Genomic DNA, 22,413 nt, shown 5'->3' with positions numbered 1-22,413 from the left:
AACGACCGCCGAGTGTCGTCTCCTCCACACACACACACACACACCTGGCAGCGCTGAAGAGTGCGGAGGTGAGTTTGCTGGGCCACAGCCAGAGCCACGTGGGACAGCAGAGGCTGGGAGCTCCCCTGTACAGAGAGACGAAAGAGAGAGAGAGAGAGAGAAACACACACGAAACAAAGGACTGGTCAGCAGCACGCTCAGCTCCACACATCACTACGCAGATACGATCACAAGATGATGAATATAATGTACACCTTTCAATTCATTTGACTTAATGATCACCCTGTGTGTGTGAGAGTGAGTGAGTGAGTGAGTGAGTGATTGTGAGCGAGGGCGTGTGTGTGTGGAATCAACATAAGCGATGGCTTTTTTTTTTATTTCAATTTCTCACACGCACTATCTCGACCCGTGATTGTGTTTGCCGAAACAGCAGGGCGGGCATTACAGTCCGACCTGCTTTTCATTGTCTTTGTTGTCAAGCCTTGCTCTGACGCTTGCCCTTTCAACTCAGTGTTCATTTCGACGGGCCCCACTTGTGCGTCTCTCCTGCGTCTATAGAAATCAGCCCCTGGCGTGGCGTCCAGTGAGTCCTACCTCTATGGCGTAGTAGAAGCCCGTGTAGGGGCCCCCCCCTACTGTGATGTACTGACTCATAGCGGGGGGGGCTGCCTTCACCGTGGCGTGGAAACCCCCCAGGGTGGAGGCGTTCTTCATCTGGTCGAACACACACAGGGTCATGATGCCTGGCAGAGAGAGAGACAGGTGATTCAGTGAATGAGGGGAAGGCACGTACGTGTACGTGTTCCTCAGTGTGTCCCAGTCATATCCTTTTAGCCAGGCAAAACTGTTGACGTCCCTCTCATCCTTTCATCAAAATCAGGCATCTGTTTTCTCTCTTCCTTCCTTACTGCCTGGAAGAGCCAAGTTTTCCACTGGAAAAGCGTGTACAGATATCCCGATGACTTAGGGTTAGTCCACTTTGGATTTGACTAATACGTGACCAAAAACACTGCGCCACCTTTTCGGGAATCAAACCTAAAAATAAATGAAACACAACCACGTCGGGTGCACGTTCTTCCGTGACGGGTTGCACGTACTTCCTACCACCTTGTTTGAGCACATCACGTTATCCACGTTCCCTCTGCGTTCCGCCCCCAAAGCCGGTTTAAATTGGCCGTGCTTTGCGTCTCCCCTTCTCACCCACGCTGCTGTGGTCCACGATGGTGTCCATGTCCTGCAGCCCCCACTTCTTGTAGGCCAGGGGAGGGGGCTGGATGGAGTCGCTGCCTGCTGCCGCCGCTGGGGGTGGAGAGAGAGAGAGAGAGCGAGAGAGAGAGCGAGAGCGAGAGCGAGAGAATGGTTGAATAACAGTCCTTTCAGTTTCCGTCGTATCTACATGCCTATTGCATATGCATTTCCTTATGCAACAGTGAAAATGCATATGTGGTAGCCTTGTGCAGAATCACTTATTTTCTCAGTGTCTGAGTCTCTGTCCACCCAGCCAGCAAGGGAAGAAGGCTCCATTCCATTAACATGTTGTGTAAAAACACTTCCCAACGCTCTCACAACCCTCACTGTAGACCTATACGATGCGTCGCCAATGCCCTTGGCTGCAACACTACCTCTGGCCACCTGGTTCCTGCAGGCGCGTAGGGACTGGTAGAGGCTGAAGCCGTCGATGGTGACCAGGGCGGCGGGGTACAGGATGCTGAGCTCCTCGTGCTGTGGAGGAAACACGGCCGCCGTGGAGAGTTAGCCTCCAGGCTAGCAGGATCCACGTTGGGATTTATAGTTCAATGATCTAAATCTGTCTGTGGATTCACAACCGTGTGTGTGTGTGTGTGTGTGTGTGTGTGTGTGTGTGTGTGTGTGTGTGTGTGTGTGTGTGTGTGTGTGTGTGTGTGTGTGTGTGTGTGAGAATGTGTAATGCATGTGCTTACACTTATGACCAGCCCATAAACCCAGCCCATAAACATACTGACAAACGGTGAAATACTATCCTATTTACCCCGTATCATCAAGTCAGTGAAGAAGGCTGAGCAAACACTGAAGAAACCGAGATAAGCCAATGAAAACACACTTCTATCTCTGTGTGTTTTACATACGTGTGGCCATGTGACCATTTGCAGTAAGGATGTAGGAAGATGTTTGAACACACTCTGTTCACACAGTGAGTGAGTGAGTGAGTGAGAGTGTGAGTGAGAGAGTGAGTGTGAGAGAGTGAGAGAGACAGAGAGAGTAAGTGTGAGAGAGTGAGTGAGTGTGTGAGTGTGAGAGAGTGAGTGTGAGTGAGCGAGAGAGACAGAGAGAGAGTAAGTGTGAGAGAGTGAGTGAGTGAGTGAGTGTGAGTGAGTGAGTTGTCCCACCTGCTCCGTGACGCCGGGGTGACGGGGGATCTCGTACGTGCGACACTTGAGTCTCAGCACGGGGTCTTCGTTGAGCAGCTGGGAGAGAAGCAGGACTCCGTACTGACCACACACACACCAGCACACAGTGTTGTGGATTAGACAACCGCACTCACTCAGCAACTCACCGTCCATGTAAAGAGTGCCAATGCTGTACGTTACACATATGGGTGGGTGCATTCAAAAAATCATTGATGTATTATCTATCGCAATATATACCACAGGACTTTATGCATGGCGTACCTCTGTGTAGAAGCGAACATAACCTGAGGAGAATCCCACGACTACGCAGGTCCAATCAGGTCGTCCCGTTGAGCTTCTACACACACACACACACAAAAACAAACTATTACAGGGAGACACAACAAGTACGCAAATCTCAATGTAATATGCAGGTGTATTTATCACGCTTTTGTGACACACGATATTATGAACTCACACATACACACAAACACACACACGCCTCTTACCTCTTCTGGCTGGCCAGAGGTATGCAGATGACACTGCTGACACACTCCCTATAAATACAACAGACCCAGACAACGGGAGAGGTTAGGATGACCACAACCACAGGAAGCTTGTGTGCTAACCACATGTTCACAGTCAGTAATTGTGCTGCCTATCAGTGTTTTAAAAATAGTACAACTAAATTTCAAGTTCAATGTCAATGCACTACAATTAAACACACGTCTTCCATTACATTTTAGGTTTACGATTGAATTTGTGATTCACGATCAAAATTGTATTGGTATTGGTTTTTAAGAACTCCAATTCACAAAAGTGATGCTTCATGAACTGAAGAAGAAAGAGAATAATAAGAATGTCTCTTCTCTGACCCGTCCTCAGTGCTGAGGGTTCCACTCCAGGAGACGGCCAGTGTCATCTCCTCCCGGCCAGCGTCTCCTGAACGCCACTTAGCTAGAGGAACAGGAAAACAAATCCTCCATGAGAGAGAGACACAGAGAGGGAGAGGGAGAGAGAGAGAGAGAGAGAGAGAGAGAGAGAGAGAGAGAGAGAGAGAGAGAGAGAGAGAGAGAGAGAGAGAGAGAGAGAGAGAGAGAGAGAGAGAGAGAGAATGGCTGTAGATAGGTAGTATGAATAATTTGCATGTCATAGGAAAGGCTATTTGTGCTCATATGGATGGTGTGGGTGTTGGCCATATTTGCATATGGACGTTTGTGGGAATGTGTTAAAAGTTATTTACATGAGGAGTGTGAAGGTTAATCTAATTTGTGTGTGTGTAGGTTAATCGCATACGATACGATGCGATACAATGTGTTTTTATTCATCTTGCAATCATACTTGTATAATTATACATCTCATTTGTAATCAGGATATGAAATAGGAACAGGCCCCAAAAAAGCTGCAACTAGCTGCTTGTCAGCGGGGAAACCTGAGACAGAAAAATAATACACAGGGTAGACGGGAAACATAACAAAAAAAAAATACAGTACACAAGCCCCAGGTATCGCCGCAGTATCCAAATGGATACTGCCGCGTCACCCCCACCCCCCAAACCACGTGTGTGTGTGGTTGTCTTTCTCTCCTGACCTGTGAGGAAGACGGCCCTGTGGTCGCGGGCCACCACCAGCAGGTCTGAGCAGGGGGACAGGGCCACCACGCAGTCCTGCATCCAGGGAGCGCTCTGCCCCACACTCTCCTCCTCCACCTGCACACCGGAGAACAGGCAGGGAATCACTGATTATTATATGTGGAACATCAGTGGATGCTTGGATCCAAAGCCACTTTTATAGGTAGGCTGGCTGAGACAGAGTTCAGAGTCAGAACACAGCAGAAGTCAGTGTGTTATTTGAAGTTATTTGACAAGAAATTGTTTGGTTTGCTCGATTATTACCGAGATGATGATGAATGTGACTAAATGTTATAGTCAAGTCAAAGTCTCTAACAGGCCAGTGAGCACACATTCAGCAGATACCATACATCATACAGTGGTACTGACGACACAAGAGCCTGACAAAGTGGTCGGTAGGGCAACCGTCTGGAATCAAACTCCAGCCAGAAAGACATGGTAGTATTAACAGAGAAGAAGAGAGAATGAGAGGATGCCTGTAGTGTATCAGCACACACCGTGGAGATGGTCTTGCCATCTCCCTTTGGCTCCTCTGGGTGATCCCAGGCCGACTCCCAGTCCGAAGTGTCCCACGAAAGCTCATTCTCTGCTGGGGAATGGAAAGAAACAACACACAACACATTAGTGTTGATGGTGGTGGTGGTGGTGGTGGTGGTGGTGACTATCGAAAAGAAGATAGAGCTGGTGTTAAGGTGGGCGAAGGAGGAAGGAAAATGTTAAAAGCCTGGCTGAGCATTTGACCAGCTTGCTTTACTGGTTGCGGTGTGTACGTGTGTGGGTGTGTACGTGTGTGTGTGTCAGAGTAAGATGAATTACAGGTAAAAGGTAGCCTTGGGTTTCATATTCGGGTGTCATGCCAAGTGTCATGCCATACCAAGTGTATTTTGGTCTTTCTGTGACAATGTATGATTCAGCTGTACCAAGGCGTTGTCTGGTCATCTGTTCAGGTGCCTGATGTGGGATGACTCATTCTATAAAGGGCAGAGCCCCCCCCCCCCCCCGGAGCATTGGCTTCTATTGTGGCTCTCTTCTCTTCCCTCACTCACGTTTGAGTTAAGCCATAAGAACACCCAGACATCATCCGATACACGCCCATAGGAATACCCTTTGTAGCCACATGTCCTTCACTGATCAGCATTATACACCAGATAGTGCTGTACATGGCTCCTGTATTGAACATATGCCCAGGCGAAAAAACACTGGAGTACATCCGTGTAATAGGATGTGCATGCATGCATGCATCTGCAGGCTCTTGCACTTGAGATATTCGATAGGATGTCCATCAATACGACATGTCTCTGAATCCTCTCACCTTCTGACATGTCGTTGTCAGGAAGGCTGGTACAGAAATATAATGCCAAACATTGCAATGTTTACATTGTTTCTTGTAAGTATGCTCAAAATATAGCGATACACATTGATGGTATTAAGTCCATATGTAGCCTACAAGTTTATTGTAAATAAAGACAACTTATCCAACTATTCACTTGTCGCAAGATGACCATACACACTTTACCAGTTTGAGTGTTATCCTCCGGCGGTTCAGGTTTCTGGTTTTGGAATAAAAACTCTCTGACAGTTTTGAGATCCTGGACACGACAGAACTCCAACAAGCAGCAGGACATCTCTGTCCCGTCCCGTCCTGACCCAGATGGACAGGGTTTATAAACACAGCTCACAGTTAGCCTGTGTGCTAACAGCAGCAGCAGTCCACTGTAGGAGGAGTATCTCTGCAGGTCCAGACACCCAGCTGTTTTATGACAGCTCCTTCATCGAGTCCTTAGCTCTTACTTTATTCTATGGAAAGCTTGTAAATGTATTAGTACGTTGGATTTGTCCCTAGATTTCTCAATATTAGAAATCCCACCCTTGTCTTACGCTTTGTTGATGACACATCGTTCGCATTTTTACTACACGATGTATTTCCGGGTTAGGATGTTTAGCTTTCAAAGTAAAGGCCGTTATAAAGCAAATCATTTACAAATATTTGTAATATTATTTTATATTATATTATTATATTATATTATATTATTATATTATATTTGATAAGAATCCATCGTATTGGACCTTTATTAATATGATTATGGAAAGTATAGGGTAGGTAGGTGATATATATATAGAGAGAGATGTACAAAATGAGGTAATTCATTTGTAAAAGTTCACTAGGGGGCGTTAGGTTGAAGCAAAGTTACAATTTTCTGTCCAAAATGTCTTGTATTAAAAAAAAACGATTCAATTATATATTCACTCAGCTCAAAACAATATTGTTTGAACACATTGAGAACCCACGTATTTATTTGGATTACTTTTGTGCCTGAAATATTTTCTTATAACAAATATATATATATATATATATATATATATATATATAGAGAGAGAGAGAGAGACGAGACATATATTTATAAGATAGGCAGGCAGCTTGGCCTGTAATGTTTAATGAAGAGAACAATAAAGAGAGCCTGACGTTTATTTTACCATAAGTCATTTTTTTATTCAGTTTCTACTTCAGAATGTCTTTGTAGTGCCTGCCGTCACACATTAATATACGTACATTTGTATTTCATTCTTTGGAAATAAAAATAAAAGAAAAAAATAAAAGCATTTGTTCTGATGGCCTGTGCTAGTTTAGTCTTGGCCCAATATAAAATTACATGGATGGGGTCAGATATTGTTAAGGTCAAAACAAAACCAATGTGTATCCTCTATGAACCGTACGCACTCTAAACAAACTACAATCTCCTGCCCTTGCCTTGGTTCCCATCCTTTCTTACACACTGTAAATACGTCTGGCATATCGCCAGCGTGCCAGCGTGCCCTCACCTCAACATCCTACCTTCCCACACACACTCTCACACACACACACACACACACACACACACACACACACACACACACACACACCACCACACACATATACACACTGGCACACGCTCTCACACACACACACACACACACACACACACACACACACACACACACACACACACACACACACTGGCACATGCTCTCACACACACACACACACACACACACACACACACACACACACACACACGCACACGTCCATGCATGTGCTCACTCACACCCACACACAAGCACACACACGCTCACACCCACACACACACACACACACACACACACACGCACACACGCACACACACACACACATATGCATACACGCATACGTTAAAACACACACACACACACACACACACACACACACACACTCTGGGGGTGCCCAAAAGTTTCCGTTTTGGAAGGCTGGACAAAGAAATTCAGGAAACAATTGGGTGCTAGGGGGGGACCTTGGATCCTCCGGGCCAAAAGTTTCCTCTGCTCAACCCCAGCCCAGGGACTTGTTGTTGTGCTGTGAGTGTTTTACGGGCCAAAGGAACCGCTCCACATCTGGTTCCCACTCTTCCTTTGTTGACAAGGAAGTGAGCTCGCATCATTTTGTCCGTGCGTAGATGCGTCCTAGGGTCACAACACAAAAGGGTGTTAGGGCGGAAGTTTATAAATATCCCTCCAAATGCTGCTGACCATTGGAAGCCAGCGGACCCTGCGCCCGCCCGGGCACCTTGAGCGTCACTGTTGTTGTTTAACTTTAGTGCGAGCACAGGTGTTCCATTCTGCGGCCTACCGAGATGATTAATGAATGCAAAATCAATGAACACGCAGAAAAACTGCACTGCTTTTATGGTGCAGAGAATATGATGCTTTGGACTGTTCATTTTGGGCAGCGGGTGAATGAGAACACACACACAGACTCAGTCATTTATTCACATATTTTGGAATCGTGGCTAACTAGTGTAAGTTAATTAATAATAATTAATTATTAATAATTAATAATAAATAATTAGTAATTTATTAATTAATATCAATGACCTGTCAATGACCTATCCTGTCGTAGTCTCGTATGCTTTTTATTTCGAGCAAAGTCAACTCAACGAAAAGGAATTACTGTCTTGTGTAATCGCTTGTTTCAGAATTGTTTGCATAATCAGCCAACCCGCATACAGAAAGTGCACACACACACACACACACACACACACACACTTACATACACACACACACACACACACACACAAATCCACACCCACAGGAAATGCAAGGAAATGCATTCATTTAACCAACTAGTTTCTTACGTACAAACAGGGGTCTCTTTTCTTAAACACATTAAGGGAAGACTTCATAGGCTGTGTGATACACCTTCAACCTAGCACACATCTTTTAAATGATCATTACACAGCATGTTTTTTTTCAAACAACTGCTATTGGTCATTTTAAAACATTCCTCATTTGTAGGAGCAATCCAGCACATGGTCATTTTCTACATTTTACATTTTCTACAATATATTTCATAAGAGGTCAAAGGATCTTTAATAACATTTTAAACAATTGATCTGTACTTTTAAAGGCCTGTTATGCTGCATCTATGGTTTTATGTCATCGTACCACATTCTTTTTTTCAATTTTTACATTGCTACATTGTTACATTGCTACTCAACTTTTGCTATGACTAGTCAAAGTGTTGATGATAGCAATTCTGACTCAATCTGAAAGGCTTTGACAAAGTATAATCTCACGAGCATGCAGAACAGAACAGCTTAAGTCCAATAGTCCATTTTTTTTACCTGTTACCTACTTGATGACCTGAAATAAAACACTTATATTTGGAGCAAGAAGTTATGCAAGCCATCAACAGGTTCATTCTCTCTCTCTCTCTCTCTCTCTCTCTCTCTCTCTCTCTCTCTCTCTCTCTCTCTCTCTCTCTCTCTCTTAACCAATTCCTTTTTAATCAATATGCTATTATTTCTTCTATTATTTCTATTCTATTATTTCATATTTCTTCCAAGAGAACAGTGAAGACCATCTAGAACAGGCTTCACATCGTGTGGATGGAGGAGAGGACTCCCATCCCCTGCTCCTTTTCATCTGTGACAGCATCTTGAACTTGTATAGGGGTTAACCTTGTGACAGGAACTATGTGGAGGAGGCTTATGTTTTTTTTTCAGTGATCACTAAATGTAATTGTTTGTCAATTGAATACAGGCAATTCTGTCAATTGAATCTGCTTGTATTGATTGTATTAAGTAGATCATCTTAACTTTGTCATGACCTCTCTGATCACAGTTTTGAAGTCATGACAGAATGCGATCCAACATTGCCGAAATGATAACCTCCAGACAAAAAAAGTATATCATTAAAATCTTAACTAAACTCCAATATGAATTAAATATATTCTAATCGTGCTTCATAACACAAATAGAATAGAATAGAGTAATTAGTGTTTTATTTGTGGTAATGTCGAGGCCGTTCAAAGAGGATGCCTTTCTGTGTGGAAGGGAAAACACCACGGCAACTCATTTTCCACCACGAGTCTTCAGCATACTGCCACTCGAGGCGTTCTTCGTTCTGATTCAGTGAACAATGCAGCAGAGGCCAGTGTAAGGGCTGTCTAGCAAATCAATAACATTTCTCTCACAGGCCCCCAAAGCACTTTTACACAATCCCTAAGCCCATCCTTTCTTTGTAGCTACTAGTGTCTATTTTCATCTTATTTTTTAACAGTACTCAAAGGAGCTTATCAATGTGATTGAAAAGAAGCACGGATGGTGTATTTTTAGTTCAGTGTTAACCCATGAATAGGTAGCGTAGCTAGATTCATTCAGACAGTGGTGAACATTCTCTGTCTAAGGCAACAATTGGCTGGTATGCAAGATCTAATCTTCTCCACTGAACAGTAAACCATGCACCTCTATTATTTTGAAATATTTCCCAAAAGAACAAAAACTGAATAATAGTGCAAAGTATTCTGCCTTGCGATTACGACATGAGTGTTGAGCAGACGAGTATTATGTTAATGATCCGAGACAAGATCCATATCTTCATTGTATGTCATATTCCATTTTTGTCCCATTCCTTCCAAAACCATAAACACTATTGTTGTTTGTTTGCTTCTGAATGGATTGACTTTGGATGTACAAAGACAAATGGTGTTATGAAAGTCACGAGATACACAACAAGTCTCAGGATTAAATAATTTCAAAATATTTCAGAAACCGGGAGGGGGTGGGGGGGGCAGTAATAAGTTGTGCTGCATACGGTCACATGCCAGCTCAGCAAAGGTCATGATTGTCCTTTTGTATCAGTACATTCAGTGCTACATGTTTCACCAAAAAGGGAAAAAAAATCAAAGATAATATAGTCATTCATAACACCAATACTGTTCCAATAGCTTCAGTGTATTTAATTGCCTTTTCATACGATCTGTAACAAGAAAAAGCATTTACATCAATTATTTGTATTAATATTGTTTATTTGAAAAATATACATTTTGCTGGGATTGTATATACAAAAGATACAACGAGAATAATTTAGTCATAAAAAAGGACAATACGTGGAGTTGGTTAAACACAATGGAATAACATCACAAATAAAAACATTTTCCATAACAAGCACAAGTCATTTGTTGAAAATTAAGACAGTATAGTATAAGTATACGTTCGCACATACCCCATCTGCGTAATCAACACTTCACTTCAGATCAGTTCAGCATATGCATTACATTGATTGCTACGCACATTCAAAACTGGGGGTGAAACCTACGAAGGCCTGGGAACAAATAGCACAGCCCTGCCAAACTTCTTTGAGGAGTAACACTGTTTGAAGTATGCCGCCTTTTTAGGGGCAGGAGGCTGAGGTTTTTTTTGAGTTGACGAAGTTCCTGACCAAGTTGTCCTTTATTGGCTCAGGGGACCAAAAAAAACAACAGAACCGAAAGCCACCATGATACCACCGAGAGCGCTGACGTCAAGAGCGGATCGATCGACTGCAGGTTGACCCTGGTATAGCCAAAACATGATGCGTTGAGATCAATCATGTCAATCGTGCCTCCCTAAAACCAACAAGGAGGGCCAATGCCGCTTCTCCAGCACAGCAGCAGCAGTGCTACCTATGCAGACAATATTGACATGGCAAACACAAAGCCAACGGGTGTTGCTGCGAGTGCCAGGGGCTGCAACCCCTTTTAAACGTGTCCCCATGATGGAGGGTCCGCAAACAGGCACGCAGCCATGGCAAATACAGCTGTGTCAAAAAAAAAGTCTGGCGACTTCACTTCATCTACCGAAAATAATAGACTGGAGTTTACCATGGAGGTTACAGGTTACAGGATCTAATTTTCTACTAGGGTACGTTGTGGCTCTGAAATAACCATTCACGGTAGTGGAGTCACCACAACAAACAAGGCAGCTCGCGTCAAACACTTTGCATATACATTTTGATCAGTTGTACAACTCAAATCTACACAGAGACATTCTTGCTCATGAAAACTACTTTCAATGAAAAGCAGGGATTTGTTCTGGGCAAAACCCAGCTATAAATAAGAAAAATAAGAATAAGAATTATGGCTCCCTTAGCCCTTCATTTGAAGAAATTTTGCTGGCTCAGGTTTTTGAAAGATAATCTCAACCGAAATGGACTTTAAACGGCCCGCGACATTCGGTTGAATTGTGCAATGTCAGAGATATACAAGCCATGATGGCCATGAATAATAGACTAATCCTTCATTTTAATAAATAGCAATGCACCAATATGGTGAATATAAATCAAGACAGACCAATGGCAATCCAATAAAAGCAACAGAAAAGTTTGCCTTTCCTGTCATTTTCCAATATAAAAACAAGACATATTTCAATGGTGCCACGAATTTGTTAAAACTAAAAAGGAAATAAATAACCTCAATGTTAGTGCTCATCCAGACTGATTCATTGCCAGGGCAGGATCTGGGCCCTGGACTATCAATATATTGTTTGGAAAATAGCACAACATAATCAAGTCTCTAGGATGATGAAATGTGGTCATTCTGCATAATAATATTAACACAAAACAAAAACCTGTTGAAATTGTCCTTCTTTCCTTAGATTCAACAGAAGAATAGAAGATACGGGACCGCTGAAATGGCGGTTTGTCAAAGGTCCATGTTATCCTCCTTTGCATATTCTTCCACCAGCTCCTCGTAGGAGTGGCTGTGTTCCGACCCGTCGCTGGTGAACACCGATCCTTCCTGCTCCTCCTTGGAATCCGTCTCCGACTCGCAAACGTTCTCGTCGCACGTGGTGACAGACGACTTGGCCTTCGAGGCGCCCCCTTCTCCCTCGTCGTCGTCGTAATCCTCTGCGTCGTCGTCCCCCACCTCCTCCTCTCCGTCCTCGGCCTCCAGGTTATTGTTCAACAAGTTCTCCTCGTCGATGAACGTGATGTTGGCGTTCTGGAAGGTGAGCGGCTGGTACTCCTTAGAGTCCCACCTCCTGGACCCGCCCATCCCGCCGCCGCCGCCGCCCAGCAGCCCGCCGTGCTCCGGGTCCACGTCCTTGTCCAGCTGGTTCTCGTACATGCGGTCCTGCTCCGCCTCCGCCTCCGCCAGGTCGTCTGTCAGCAGCAGCCCGCTGTCCGAGCCCAGCAGGTAGCTCTTGGACTTGGAGAAGGCCACGCCCATACGGTCGCTGAAGCTGTAGCGCCGCTTCTGCCGCGGCGACTGCTCCAGGCTGAGGATGGGGTGGCCGTTGTACGTCATGGAGTCGTTGCAGCTCTTGGAGCGGCTCATGTCCTTGGAGACCCCCTCGCCGCCGCCACCGCCGCCGCCGTCCGTGGGGGAGCCGCAGGCGCTGCCGTTCAGGCCCCGGTCCTTCTTGGCCCCGATCTGCTTGATGAGGTCGTTGTAGCCCTCCTGCTTCTTGGACAGGAAGCCGAAGATGTTGACGTCGCTGGGCGTGGGCGTCAGCCGCAGGGAGGCCTTGTGGGCCTCCTTGGTATGGCGCAGCTCGTCCACCGACAGCTTGCGGCGCTTGCGGCGTTTCTTCAAGGCCTTGTGGGCTTCCACCACCATGCGCACCTTCCAGTTAAAGAAGAGCGAGAGCCACGCCAGGCCCAGGTAAATCCACACCTCCACAAAGTAGCGGTACAGAGTGGGGTAATCCGTGTTTGGGTCCACGCCTGACAGAGCGATGAAAAGGAAAAGAGTTGTTATATTTCATATTGACGTAGTCATATTTAACCAAGACACGATTACGAGATCTGCATACATGCACATGTTAGCATAATTACCATTGATCCTTTCTCTATGCACAATATCATGGTTAGGGATTCACTAATGACACTATTGGTTCCATACGGAGTCTCTCAAGGCCAAAAACAGCTATAACACATGACCAGGACATACCTGCTACTAGGTCTCCAAAGCCGATTGTGGTCAAAGTGACGAATGAGAAGTACAAGCCTTCCACATATGTCCAACCCTCCTGGGACATGAACACAAATGGTGGGAGGACGAGGTGAATCAGGACGCCCCAAAGAACAAAAATGGCCGTGCAGGCGAACTGGGCCTTTCTCTGCGAGAGGGCAAAAAAAGAGAAGACAAACCAAAACCATAAGAAATTTATTCAGCTCAGTCGAACCCTAACAAACATGCCTGTGAGAACAGGTGATAGTGGATAAGGCTGGTGAGCTTACCAGTGAAAGACCTTTCTTGGTCAGGTACTGGCCCAGGTGCTTGGCCCGGCCACCAAAGAACTTCCCCAGCTCACTGATCCAGGTCAGACACAACGGGACGCCGAACAGCCCGTAGAAAATGCAGAACACCCGGCCTGCCGGTGTTTTGGGGGCAATGTTTCCATAGCCTTCAAAAGTAACAGCAAAGTGTGAGGTCAGTTGAATGTGCTGCAGGTCACTTTAGGTTGAGTATAGTACATGCAGTTTAGTTTGGTTCAGCAGGTAAAAAGTCCTGTCGTATTTGTGCCTCATTAAAGCACTACACTCTTTGATGTACATCCGACTAGGTAAATTGATTCAGTCAGTCGACTAGAAACACAGTAAAGGACGGTTACTTTGGGAAACCTGAATTTCCACCTCTGTTTGAAGAATTGCAAAAATAGATTTGGCATGGCTATAAAAGACAACGAAAACGATGCTATAAAAAGCTTGCTAATGAACCCTTGATTACAGCTTCTCCGCAACTGCTTCCATCTTATCTGTATAGGTTGTTTGGTGCATTAGGATTAGCACAGGCAAAAGGGCAAACAATATCTAATACCGAGTGTGGCCCAGTGGAACAAAGTCAAAAAGGGGGTCAACAAAGCTGGAGCGATTACGATACAATTAACACACCTTGCCTGTTGCCCTTACATCTGAAATGTATGAAATGGAAAAACACTTACCGATTGTGGTGATGACTGTTGCCGCGAATATGACTGCGTTGGGCCAGTTCCAATTGTTGAAGGTCTTTTTGCCCGTGATGGTGACGCCTTGGCCAGAGGCGTCGGCCACCACCTGAGAAGGGAAAATCCCACGGCATGGGTTAAAGGAAAACACACAAATCCCACAAATACAGCAGCAGCCACTGAATTGTAACCCATCCAAGTCGCTTTAGGCGAAAAGGAAGGGGGCAGAGTGGGGGACATTTTGTTTTGTCCAACCACATCCTTCCTCCTGGGATACTTTTGATGTTATCACGGACGCACTGATAAGTTGACCAGTGCCCGTTCTACACATGTACCGCACCGGGGCCAGTGGTACTGTAAGCAGTCAATACCGGCACTTGTGCTGCCAATCTGCAGGGAGAGGATCTACTCTCCCATCAAACCAAAGATAGAGAAGAATACAAGGTGGCTTTATGTTCCTTGTGGCTGGGAGTTGGCCGGCGCATGATGATTTTCCTATAAGAACAGTTTTTTTCCTCTAAGCCGATTCATAAATGGGGACTATTTGGCCAGAACAGTGTTTTGAGAGACATAATACTGATATTCAATGTTTTATATATGAATGCTGCCAGTTGCAGATTGCAAAAGGAATAAGTGCTGCTGGCTTTTTGGCCTGTGCACTGAACAGGCAGATTTCACACTATTTTCTTTCAAAAATAATGGAGGTCTTTTCCCCCATACAGCAGTAAATGAAAAATGATTAAATAATATGATGAAACCAGATGATAAAAAAAACATCCCCATTCAATGTTCACACTTGCGATCACCACACCGTTATTTAAATTAAAACAATTATCCCAACCTAGTGAAAGCTACCGACCCCTTTGTCAAACCCATCCAGCAGGTGGAAACAAGCATGGCATACGGTCATAACGTTTCCCCTTTATTCATGTGGGTAATCTCTGTCTACCTAGTGTTAGCCACCTTATCCCATTCAATACCACATCCCTGATAAACCCATGTGCAACAAGAAAATCTAACGCAAAAAGACCTCGGGACAAAGCATACATAGCATATACATCCCATTCATTCACAACTACCTCCATTGGAAGAGTTTGCCTCTGAAATCTACACTTAAGCGCTAGAAGACTTTTGGTTTCTGTAATGATAGCTGGTCTGCGACGGTCCTGCTCTCTAATTAAGCAGCACTAGAGGAGACGTGTCGCTTCGTTTGCTGATTCAACACAAGCCTCCTCCGTAGGGTCTTGTGACGCCTGCAGCGCCGCCAACAAGCACAGTCGCTCAGCTGTGGCTGGAGATTAACAGAGCGGGGACATTGCACCTCTGTTAAGTGACCTATTCTCACCGCCTCCAGCACATACACTGACGCCACGGCAAGACTGGCACGATACAACACAATGCCTGTGTGTATCCATACATATACGGGTGTGGTGTGGAGACACCACGTTTGCACATCTACAGCGGCGTTTGGTTCTTCGTTACACTTGCAGTGTCCCAACCAGAAAATACATTTAACACACACACAGTAAACCAATACTATCACTGTACACTACTACTCTATCATTTACTCAAACCTTTTTCCCCCCTTTTCATGAGACAGGGAGGACAAAATCCTCCCTGTAACCAAACATCAAATATTGTCTCATCGCCATGGGTTGTAAATTCCATGGATTGTTCTGTAGACTGAGAGGTTTGTCTTCACTTTGTAGTTTTAACGATGAAGAAGACAAATCTGAAAAAAGGGCAGAGTTTAAGACCTGAAAGCCAAAACATTGGACGCAAACAAAACCACACAGGGCATAGTGTGTACTTCCTCAAAGTTTGCCTTTTTTCTTTAGTTGTTAATAATTAATTCCTAGCATTCTCTCACATGACAAATCCCAAGGTGGCTAAGACTAGGAGTTAGGGTCATTAGCAGTGACCCATCCTGACTTCAAACAAGAAGGATATCACATGACCTGAGGTTAGGATCCTCTGAGTTTACGCCTTAAAAAAGGTCACATGGTGACCAAACCATTAAAATAGGTCAGTCAGTGGTCAGGCTGTGATTTACAACTGCCTAGAATGTGTTGTGTGTGGCCAGTTTGGCTCCAGCAAGCCGTTGGGAGCCCTGTTTTGGGGCGGCAGCTAGATACACTGGGTCCTCACCTGCTGCCTCTACAGTTGTGCAAGATATGAATGAATAAAAAGGTCAAACTTTATGTAAAAAAGGGTGTAAAAGCACAAAAAACACAAGACTGGATATTAAGAGAGACAAAATGTAAGTCTCATTAGGTTCCTTTTCCCTGCTATTGTGTAAAGAACGTGGTTTACAATGTTAAAACGAGACTATACCATCTCATTGTTAAGATAATTTGTAGCTACAAGAGACCACATCAGGACTGAGGTTAAGTATAAAGTGGTGTGTCAAATATATTATGAATGAAGAATGTTTCTGGCAATTATGCATCAGATCAAAAAGAGAGCACACCAATTTGCTCTTCATATCTTTTCCCATTTGCATTGAGGGAAAATTGTGGTAGAACAGTAAAAGTTTTGTGATGGTTGTAGTACCAGGCCTATACACTGCAGGGGGAAAATTACATTTAACAACCATTTAACAGTGAACACCGTTTGAACTCATCAATGACAGCCAGCCTGTGTCCTTAAATTAATTGAATGGCTGTGTGAAGAACAGAAAATAAGCTCTAAAAGTTTAATCGCCAACTTGTGATGTTGTTTAACTAACTTAATTATGCCATACCTAATTGACTAAAAGTGATACCAATAACAAAAGCGACCGTGGTTAGCCATCTAGTAAAAATAAAGTAATGTTTCCCACATGTTAACGGTATGATGATGGAAAACAGTGTTACAGTTGTGTTAAGTATAGAACATTAAACTCTTGATGGCAAATTGGGGCTTTGGCTGTTAAAACAGCTCAATGACGCCAATCCAGGTCTTCAGAGTAATTCTCTAACGAAAGTCAACGAAAGTCTTGCTTTTGGGAGGGGGGAAAACGGGCTTATAATCCTGGGACACCAACTGAGAACAAAAGCTGATCATCCACTATCACAGCTGTGTTGTTAAGAGTAAAAACAAGTTTATGCACGTTACTGTGGTTTTGTAGCATTTCGAACCACTCTAATATCCAGCTCCTGCTAGTATACTGCATTACCATTCACTTAGTCAACCCCAGTAAAAACTTAGAAGCCTTACACTGTGTTATGAGCTACATGCAGTTCAATGTCTCTTTGTGTGATGAATATCAGTGTTTAATAGTGTCACTTTCACTTCTACATTGTCAACTGTTATTCCCCTGGCAAAGTGTGCGCACACACACACACACACACACACACACACACACACACACACACACACACACACACACACACACACACACACACACACACACACACACACACACACACACACACACACACACACACACACACACACACACACCTGTTATCAGGACAGCTGGCTGGGCAGTATCACTTCAGTCCCAAGGTACTTTTCAGCACTCGGCATGTGCACAGAACTGCAACAGCTGTTGGTCAGCCGCATCACCAAAAAATTACTTTGAAAAACCAAACTTCATACAACGCAAAAAAGTAAAATAATTTCAGATGTATGGCGTTGGTATTGTGGGAGGGAGCTGAAGGGACTGCAGGCTGAGCTTTCAAATACTGCAGGGAGGGTGTACCGTGTGAAATTGAAAGGATATGGTTAATGTGAGACTGAACATGTGATGCTGCCGACCAACAGTGACTAGCACTACTGCAGACTAGGAAAAATGATGCTCTTTACCTCTCCTTGATTTGGTATAGAATCAAATGGGCAGGCGACAGCAGTGGATTCTTCACACACACACACACACACACACACACACACACACACACACACACACACACACACACACACACACACACACACACACACACACACACACACACACACACACACACACACACACACACACACACACACACACACACACACACACAGCTGTGTGCGTAGCAGCTGCTCAACAGTCTAGGCATATACAGTTTAGGAGCGATGGAACAAGGGCTTCTTCCAAATTGACTTGTTGATAACATCTTCTGCCTTGTAGCTTTTAACTTTGATTGATTTTTCTGTAGAACCCACCAACTGCATTTGCATTTGCATTGGAAGAGGAAGAGTTCAACACGGTTGTGTATTGGTTTCCTGAAAGCCATCATGTCTGATAACCCTAACCTAATCACCATGCAAAAATCTTTAGGGACCTATTTCTACGAGACAAAACAACACCCCTACAACCAAGGAGCTATCCCATTTAAACCAACGACCCGCTTAGCATAACATCTCTCCATCACTTAGTTTAAGGCAGCTAGGAGGTACCAAATCCTCTTATGCAATACAAATGCTAAATTTCCCTTTCAGCCAGGCATGTTCCTGAAAGTATTCTCAAAATCTCCCTTTGACATGGCGATTCCAAACATGATGAGTCAGTGACAACGTGACTTATTGAGAAACCGAATGGAAAGATTTATCTGAAGAAATGGATGAAAAAAAACACCAAAAAGTGTGCAGTGTTTATGAAAAATGTACCTCCATTCAGTTTCTCAATAAGCAAGAAAACATAAATATACGAAATATTATATAATTGATTTAGATAAGCAAGCAAGCAGCCCACATACACAACTGAAGCATAAGCAGGAAGTCAAGGATCCAGCGACTGAGGTGAACACTCAAAACGGTTGATCTTGATAGGATAAGTGGATCCGCTCTCCACAGATGATACACACGCATTGCAAACTTGCAAGCATTTGCCTCAATCCCCCTAATTACAGTTTCAAGCGGCGGATAAACTTTGTGACGCATTCGGCTACCTCTGTCCTCACTGCACACAGAGGGGGACAAAAACAGTACTTATGCATGCCATTCTGCGTGCCAGTATCCCAGTGGTGGGTTGTGTTTTTAATGTATTAGCGACAATGCAGCGATTCCTGTCTTAACTTTTACAGAGAGCCAACATCACTCGCCCATAAAATCCAATGTGTGAAACATACCACTTCAAGGTCCTTTACAGGGTGCAGTGAAACCCGTGTTAATAAAGTGAAGAAAGCCAATTCTACTTTTTCCATGAGAGCCACAAAACCCTGTTTAAACTGGAACAGACTGGGGGAAAGTTTCCACAATACAAATTGGCTGACGATGCAACAAAGGAAGGAAGATGACATCTGCATGATGCAGGTTAATGAGGAGTGATGCAGACCTCCTCCGGATATTGTCTTTCCTGGAGGCCTATGTATATCCAAATTCGAAGTATCCAAGTTGATGTGAACCACAGCAAGGTTTAAAAAGAAAAGGCATTGGCTTCTTGTGGAGAACACTTGGTAACTGGAATCTACATGTCTGCATTTATGCGCCGAAACGTTTGTTTTGCGACTGTGGGCGCGTTGGATGGGGCTGGTTCCATTTAACTAGTGGGTAAATATTAGATCTGCCATGTTGCATCGCTGTTCAACCCAACAGAAAAAGCAGTCCTACTCTCTGGCAGCAGCTGTAGCGAAATGAGCCTCGGAGGGGCTGCTAAAGTTCTACTGCGGGGAGGCCCTGTAGTGAGGGGCCAGAGTGTGTGTGTGTGTGTGTGTGTGTGTGTGTGTGTGTGTGTGTGTGTGTGTGTGTGTGTGTGTGTGTGTGTGTGTGTGTGTTAAATCCTTCAAATGGAGATTTGGGTCGGGGGGGGAAGGAGACTCGTCGAGACATGCCTGTCTGTGGTCATACTTGCAGGTGTGAAGCAAGTGAAGACAAAGTGCTACAGTTTTGCCTTTTTACTACTTTAGAAAAAGGAAAGTAATTTCCTTAACCCGTGCGCAAAATGGAAAAATTCTCATGAATACTGCTGCGAGAGCGTCAGGGCGGAAGGAAGTATTGTGTAATCTTGGAACTGATATTATGCATGAATCGCAAACGGTGGAAGATGAGCAGGTCTGATTATTGCATCATCAAGCGCAAAGTAGTACAAAGTAAGAGTTGAAAAACTCCTACATGTCAGCATGCGGCAAACAAAACACCTGCACGTTGGCTTTGTGTGTACACACAGCGTGGACAATAACAGCATACCACTGGCGGCAGGGCCAGTGGAATGCAACACAATCACAACATTATCGACTAACGTTAACTATTTCAACAGAGCAGAACGGTGCTTATGCCATTAACAATAACAGCAATCAAGGTTTCTTTAAGGTTAATTTGTACTCATTCAAAACATAAAATACAACTTCAAAACACATGCAACACAAATTCTGGAAACGAGTAAAATAAATGTGCCACCATACCTTGAGTATTTTGTCCAAATCATCTTCTGACAGACAGGGGTAGGCTAGGAGTATTTTCCCTTTTTCGACCTTATAGTCTTGTGCAGCGAGTTTCCAATTAGGCTCTTCAAGGACTTGAAATATTGCTGCCCCAATGGACAGGTAGAAGATTATTGCCGAAGTTAAGAGGGGACCCTTATCTACCATACTTATGTACAAGGAATCGAGGGCTGGAGAACGCGGGAGAGGGGCCCCTGGTGCAGTCCTTTGGCTATGCAGGGCACATGCTCAACAGGTTGGTCTTTGGGTGAAGGAGTCTTTTCTTCCGCACGAGTCTCTTGAAGAAGTGGTCAAACTTGCCACCTCGGGCAGCATTAGCTCGACAGATGAAAAGAATAAAAGTGCTCATCAATTGGGCTTAACTTTTGAAAGAGCGTCTGAAAAGATCTGCCACTGTGTGGGCTCAGTTGTTGACTCTCCACGTGTGTCGCTTGTAGTAACTTTAGAGGAACACTCCTGCTCACTAGACTAGTGAACTGTGTGGGGGAGTGGAGACGAGTACAGGATCCGCCCTAAATTGGGCAATGGGCGTCCCCGATTTCACCAGTTCTAACCAGGTAATATCTTTATATTTTGTCCTGCTATGGATGTGTTATGTTTATACGATTGAAATGCACGATATGAATTGTACTTTTTATATTCCAAATGTGCGTTTTGAAACGAAACCCCCAAGTGAATTTATTTCTCAAGCAAGCTGGGGTACAGTAGGCCTTGCCATTTAGTTAGTTTAGTTTTTTTTACTCCACACTGCATTTAACTTAAGAAACTAAAAGCAAAAAGTGGACTCTATTCCTATTAAATCATTTCTGTTTTAAATACAAAATATTATTTTATCTTTCTAAATGCAAATAAACAATGTAGGCCCAAGTAGGCAGGATGTGCCATCGTTTGGGGAGTGTTAGAAACGTGCACGCGCCTGCGTATTCGTGCATGTGCGCGTGTCTAACGTCGCGCACGTCGTTGTTTCTCGCTGAGTTTGAGTTCTTGTCTCTTCGATTTTTGTGTGCAAACTTCAAGCCGCACTACTGTTTGCTCCCGGGTGCTTTGCTATTTACTGTGTGGAGACGCGATGAAGCCTCCAAATATCAAACGCAAACACGTCTGGATTCCTCCACAGTTCATCTGATCAAATCATCTGAACCGCTACTTCACGTCCGCCTTGAGAAGATACTGGGCCACAAAAAGATGTTCCTCTGCGCTACCATTCCGGTCGGCTATCCCTCACTTAACCCTAACCCATTGATAGCCTACATTGATTCATATTGATGATATTGCGATGATTAAAAAAATAAATAAAAGAAAGAAGAAACACCGTCGGCCATGGGCCATACATTATATGTGTATGAAGAGCAATAATCAAATCAATCTTACTGATGATACCCAGTGGCGGATTTAGCATATTGGGGACCCAAGGCGAAGATATGTATGGGCCCACCTCATCCGATCTTTAAAAGAGAATGGAGGAAAAAAATGTACAGACTCAATGGTGGATAGGCAGGTAAAGCTAATCTACACGGAAGAAAAGGTTGGAAATGAGAAAAAAAATCTTCCCCTTTGAACCCTGCATACACTTCTTCACTCCAAAATGAAGATGGAAAGCAGAGAACACACAAAGTGTAGCACTACACAAACTAATAGTCACGATGGAACCCAACAGAGAATAAGGGTTTAGGTAACACCTGTCTGCCAAAATGCCAGGAAAATCAGCACTGTTAATTTTTTTAAGATCAAATCAATATCAATACAACAGCAAGACAAGTAGTTAGGGTAAACCTCCACAAACAGTCATATACAAAACATATAGCAAAACATCACAAACAGCCATAATAGCAAATATTGCCAAGAGGAATAAT

At 44.1% G+C, this 22,413-nt stretch overlaps 2 protein-coding genes across 2 annotated transcripts in view; both read right to left on the bottom strand.

Moving 5' to 3' along the window:
• The window catches only part of rab3gap2 (RAB3 GTPase activating protein subunit 2 (non-catalytic)), a 22,458-nt gene extending 16,578 nt beyond the window's left edge, over positions 1 to 5,880 (bottom strand). The window contains exons 1-11 of the mRNA XM_084481696.1: positions 5,513 to 5,880; positions 4,494 to 4,585; positions 3,957 to 4,074; positions 3,242 to 3,323; positions 2,876 to 2,923; positions 2,649 to 2,724; positions 2,367 to 2,468; positions 1,623 to 1,722; positions 1,201 to 1,299; positions 595 to 743; positions 43 to 125 (exon numbers count right to left, since the gene is read on the bottom strand). Coding sequence (XP_084337822.1) covers positions 43 to 125; positions 595 to 743; positions 1,201 to 1,299; positions 1,623 to 1,722; positions 2,367 to 2,468; positions 2,649 to 2,724; positions 2,876 to 2,923; positions 3,242 to 3,323; positions 3,957 to 4,074; positions 4,494 to 4,585; positions 5,513 to 5,621 — 1,058 coding nt within the window. The 5' untranslated portion in view covers positions 5,622 to 5,880. The remainder of the gene's footprint in view (positions 1 to 42; positions 126 to 594; positions 744 to 1,200; positions 1,300 to 1,622; positions 1,723 to 2,366; positions 2,469 to 2,648; positions 2,725 to 2,875; positions 2,924 to 3,241; positions 3,324 to 3,956; positions 4,075 to 4,493; positions 4,586 to 5,512) is intronic.
• A 4,400-nt stretch (positions 5,881 to 10,280) lies between these two features.
• On the bottom strand, positions 10,281 to 20,975 carry LOC311362461 (potassium channel subfamily K member 5-like). The gene is made up of 5 exons (XM_084482316.1): positions 20,522 to 20,975; positions 14,214 to 14,325; positions 13,510 to 13,676; positions 13,220 to 13,388; positions 10,281 to 12,993 (listed from the first exon to the last, which is right to left on the bottom strand). Exons 1-5 carry the CDS (start codon positions 20,705 to 20,707, stop codon positions 11,969 to 11,971), a joined length of 1,659 nt encoding a protein of 552 aa, XP_084338442.1. The 5' UTR covers positions 20,708 to 20,975; the 3' UTR covers positions 10,281 to 11,968.
• Between the last annotated feature and the right edge of the window lie 1,438 nt (positions 20,976 to 22,413).

The sequence above is a fragment of the Micromesistius poutassou genome (genome assembly GCF_964030765.1).
Source record: "Micromesistius poutassou genome assembly, chromosome: 17".
Classification (NCBI taxonomy): domain Eukaryota; kingdom Metazoa; phylum Chordata; class Actinopteri; order Gadiformes; family Gadidae; genus Micromesistius; species Micromesistius poutassou.
This window is presented reverse-complemented; position numbering and strand designations above follow the sequence as displayed.

Excerpts from the sequence above, each read along its gene's own strand:
- LOC311362461 (XM_084482316.1), bottom strand. The coding sequence starts at position 20,707 with ATGGTAGATAAGGGTCCCCTCTTAACTTCGGCAATAATCTTCTACCTG. Across the intron at positions 14,326-20,521 it reads ATTTGGACAAAATACTCAAG|GTGGTGGCCGACGCCTCTGG; the intron begins GTATGGTGGCAC and ends TTCCCTTCTCAG. Across the intron at positions 12,994-13,219 it reads CTTTGGAGACCTAGTAGCAG|GCGTGGACCCAAACACGGAT; the intron begins GTATGTCCTGGT and ends TCGCTCTGTCAG.